General features: G+C 35.9%; 1 protein-coding gene across 1 annotated transcript in view; it reads left to right on the top strand.

The window, feature by feature from the left end:
* Positions 1–1453, top strand: part of LOC107606921 (protein NYNRIN-like) — a 12235-nt gene extending 10782 nt beyond the window's left edge. The window contains exon 4 of the mRNA XM_016308924.1: positions 1041–1453. Within this exon, the coding sequence (XP_016164410.1) occupies positions 1041–1453 (413 nt within the window). The remainder of the gene's footprint in view (positions 1–1040) is intronic.

The raw sequence follows: 4096 nt of genomic DNA, 5'->3' as shown, positions 1-4096 counted from the left end.
CAGATAACATACCTAACTATTATAATAAAAAGATAAAATTAAGTACAAAACTAAATATAAAGTTATTAACAAAAGCAAGAAATAAAATACTTAAACCCACCTTGCTTTCATACTGGGTACAAGATAAACTCAAGAACATATTGAACCTTTTCGAGAAATGAACTTGTTATCGAACTTTTGTATAATAGGACTTAAAGATTAGAGCTCCTAACCTTAACAATGGAGGATTAGTTGCTCATGGAATATGGAATGTAAATTTGTATGGAATAATGTTGTGGAATGTTCTTCTCGAATGTTGTTTTGGAACCACCCTATTGGGATCCCTTTTATAACTAATCCTAATAATTTAAAAATCAAATTTCTAAAATTAAAATTAAAATAATATCTTTTCCTAAAATAAGATTTGAATTTAAATTCGAATTAATTAACAAGTCTTCAGCTGATGGGTGGAGACCACTTGATTTGTCCCTTCTGCAGCTTCTAATATGTGATTTCTGGGCTAAGAACTGGGTCAAAACAGCCCAGAAATCGCCCCCAGCATTTTTCTGCGTTTTCTGCACGTGGCGCATGTCACGCGTATGCGTCGGTCACGCGTTCGCGTCATTTGTGCATATTCCAGTCCACGCGTTCGCGTCAGACACGCGATCGCGTCAGACACGTGATCGCGTCATTGCGATTTCCTCCATTCCGCACGGTCGCGTAAGCCATGCATGCGCGTCGGTATTCGCTGGTCATCTCCTTGGTTTCTTCTCTTTCTCTGCAGAAACTTCATCAAATCCATCCGAATGCTACCTAAAATGAATAAAATCGCACAAAACTCAAAATAGCATTCATATTGGCTAAAATATAATTAATTCTTAATTAAACTCAATAAATTAGATGCAAATTTACTAGGAAAAGATAGAAAAGATGCTCACGCATCAGAAACAAACCTTGAACTTGGCATGAGACTTTAAGTCAAGTTTTGTGGGCTTATCGAAACTCACCAAGAGGATCAACAGGTACTTCTCCTTATAAATTAGTATATGGTCATGATGTAGTTTTGCCTTTAGAAATTAATCTCAAAACATTGAGGATTTTGAGGCAAGATGAGTTGCCAGTTGATGATTATTGGAATGCAATGTATGACGAATTAAATGATTTAGACTCCGAGCGTGTTTCGACTCTTGAGAATATGATTCGACAAAAGAAAAACGTTGTTCGAAGTTATAATCGTCGAGTAAAAGAGAAATGTTTCAGTATAGGAGAGTTGGTTTTGAAAGTTGTATTGCCAATGGAAAAGAAGTCAAGATTCCTTGGCAAATGGTCCCCTACTTGGGAAGGACATTTTCAAGTAATCGAGTTGTACTCTGGAAATGCATATCGAATTAAAGATATTGATTCTGGGAACGTGATTAATTCAATAAATGGAAAGTATTTGAAGCAATATCGATGCATGCCAAATCAAGATTAATAATATATGTGAATAAGTCAGGACACAAAAGAGTCATTACAACATATCAATGTTCTCAAGAGGTAAAACATGTGGTGCTAAAAGTTCTGCTAAGTCTGAATAAAGTTGAACTCTCTCATTGTCTAGGGCAGACAGTGCTTCATTTTGCTCATACTCTTCATTCTGGGCTTTGTCAAGTTGTTTTTCACATTTTTCTTGCTTGGATTCGATAGTACAAAGTTCCTTGAAGAGCTTTTGTTGTTTGTTTTGGGCTGTAGCCAAGGGTATTTCCATGTCAGCTTTTCTCTTTCGAACCTTGGCTAGCTTTTCATTGATTCGAACCGATTCTGCTTCAAGTTCTTCTTCTTCTTTGTCATAATGAGCTCGAGCAGTGAAAGCTTGAGAAATTCTCAGATCGAATTCTTTACAAGAGGCCTTTATTGGTTGAAGAGCTGTGCCATATCCTTCTGATTTGGTTTTGATCTTGGCTACTGATGAGTTCACATTTGATGATAAATTTTGGATTGATTTGAGTGGATTTCATCATATAAACCCACATTTATTCACCTAAATAGCATGCTTTTGTGTTTTCTCTCTAAATTATATCCAATTGTGAAAACATGCTATTTTATGCTTAATTTAATCAATTTTATTCCACTTTCATTTCGTTCAATGCCTTGATGGTTTTGATGAGTGATTTCAGGTGTAATAGGTTGGAATGGCTTGATAAGAGTGGAAGAAAAGCATGGAATTAGGAGAAAACATGAAAAAATCAATGGAGAGAAGCATTTCAAAGTGTGCCTACGCACAAGGGTCAAAATCAGCAAGTGTGCCCATGCACAACTTCTGTGCGTATGCACAAGAGGAAATCCAGCAAGTGTGCATACGCACACATCTGTGCGTACGCACAGGTACCAGCGCGCGACTTCATTAAAAAGTCACGTGGCTTGCGATTTTAAGGGATTTTTGGCCCATTTCTGAAGGTGCTGAAGCATATATGAGGGGCAAGCAACACAACACAATACCATATACTACCATACATTATACTACACACTTAAGAGTAGTTTAGGGTAGTTTAGCTTAGGTTTCTCTCAATTTTCATTAGGTTGTAATTAGGGTTCATCTACAAGCTTCCAATTTTCAATTTTGATCTTGGTCTCTGGCTTATTTCTATTGTAAGTATTTCTTTAATTTTCTCTTTTATTATACTACTTGTTCTACACTTTCTTATATTTTAAGTCACTTTGTCAATACATATTTACTTTTGTAATTTTGAGTTCTAGTTCATGAATTTGATGTTTGATGGTTTTTATATGTTTATTGAGTTGCTTTTGTTGATTTTGATCATTTGTGGTTCATAGTTTTTATCATTTTCCTAATTTTGTCATATTTTATGATTATGCCCACTATGTGTTTGATGAAATGCCAATTTTGATTATGGGGTAAATGTCTACCCCTTGGCTTGGGGAAAGGAGTATATGGATTACTAGAGTCATAATGTCCAACATTTAGTGATAATTCTTGGGTTGTTAGTTGTTATTGTTTCCACTAACGCTAGCTTTTTACTAAGATAATTAGTAAGTTAGCTAGGATTTGTGGATTAATAACAATTATGCTCACTTGACTTACTCTTCGATGTTAAGGGTAGACTAAGTGAGATTAATCCATCATAATTATCATAGTTGTGGTTATGGCAAGGAAGGAATTCCATAACTTATCCCAAGTCAATATTTTATTTATGTTTTGAACCACATTTCCATCACTTTAAAGCATTACTTGTTCATATTACATGCATAGTTCTTTTATTCTTTTATTAATTTATTAATTACAATTTTGAGCGTTCTTTAATTCCTTTAATTGCTTGCTTCTTTATTGAAAACACCCTTTGCTTTCCACAACCAAAATTGTGCGCTCTTAGGCATTAGTTCCTAGGGAAGACGACCCGAGGTTTGATTACTCTCGGTTAATTTGAATTAGAAATTTTAAACTTTTATTGAGAGGATTATTTGTTGGTTTGAATTATGCTATCAACGAAGAAATTATTTTGCTAAATTTTCGAACCATCGTGATCCTTTCTATCAGCTACTTTTTCCTTGACTTCTTGTAATTTGTCCTGGACAGTGATGCAATTATTGGAGACTTTTATAAATTTCTTGACTATAGCAGAAAATTGGGGAGGAACCTGTAACTCGAGGGAAGAACTTAACATATCGGAAGAAGTGGATTCAGGTCCAATTTATTGGTCCATTTAGGAGGTGGATGTGACAGAAGTTTGAGAAGAGTGATTAATTGTTCGTGTGTGCTTCGAATTAGCTCTGATGGGAGACTGGATGTAGAAGGGTCTGTAGGAGCTGGAATTGAAATTGGCACTTTATCCCCTTGAACAACCTGATTTAAGAAGGCGACTAGTCCAGCTAAATCAGTGTCAAAAGGCATATCAGGGATTTCAGAAGGTGGTTCTGGACCATAAGGGGTCGAAGGCTCAGTGTTTTTATGTGGGCTTGGATATTTCTGAGGAGAAAGAATGGTTTCTGGACGTGAGTAGGCGAATCGGAGTCAGGGGCAATAAGAGAATCGTTTAGATTTTCGACCTGGGTTGGAGAAGGAGGATTGTCAATGTTTTGAGTTTGCGATGGTGAAGGTTTTTCTTGTGTCAGATCAACA

The sequence above is a fragment of the Arachis ipaensis genome, chromosome B07 (assembly GCF_000816755.2).
Source record: "Arachis ipaensis cultivar K30076 chromosome B07, Araip1.1, whole genome shotgun sequence".
Classification (NCBI taxonomy): domain Eukaryota; kingdom Viridiplantae; phylum Streptophyta; class Magnoliopsida; order Fabales; family Fabaceae; genus Arachis; species Arachis ipaensis.
The sequence above is the reverse complement of the archived record's forward strand: the minus strand, read 5'-3'. Positions and strand labels throughout refer to the sequence as shown.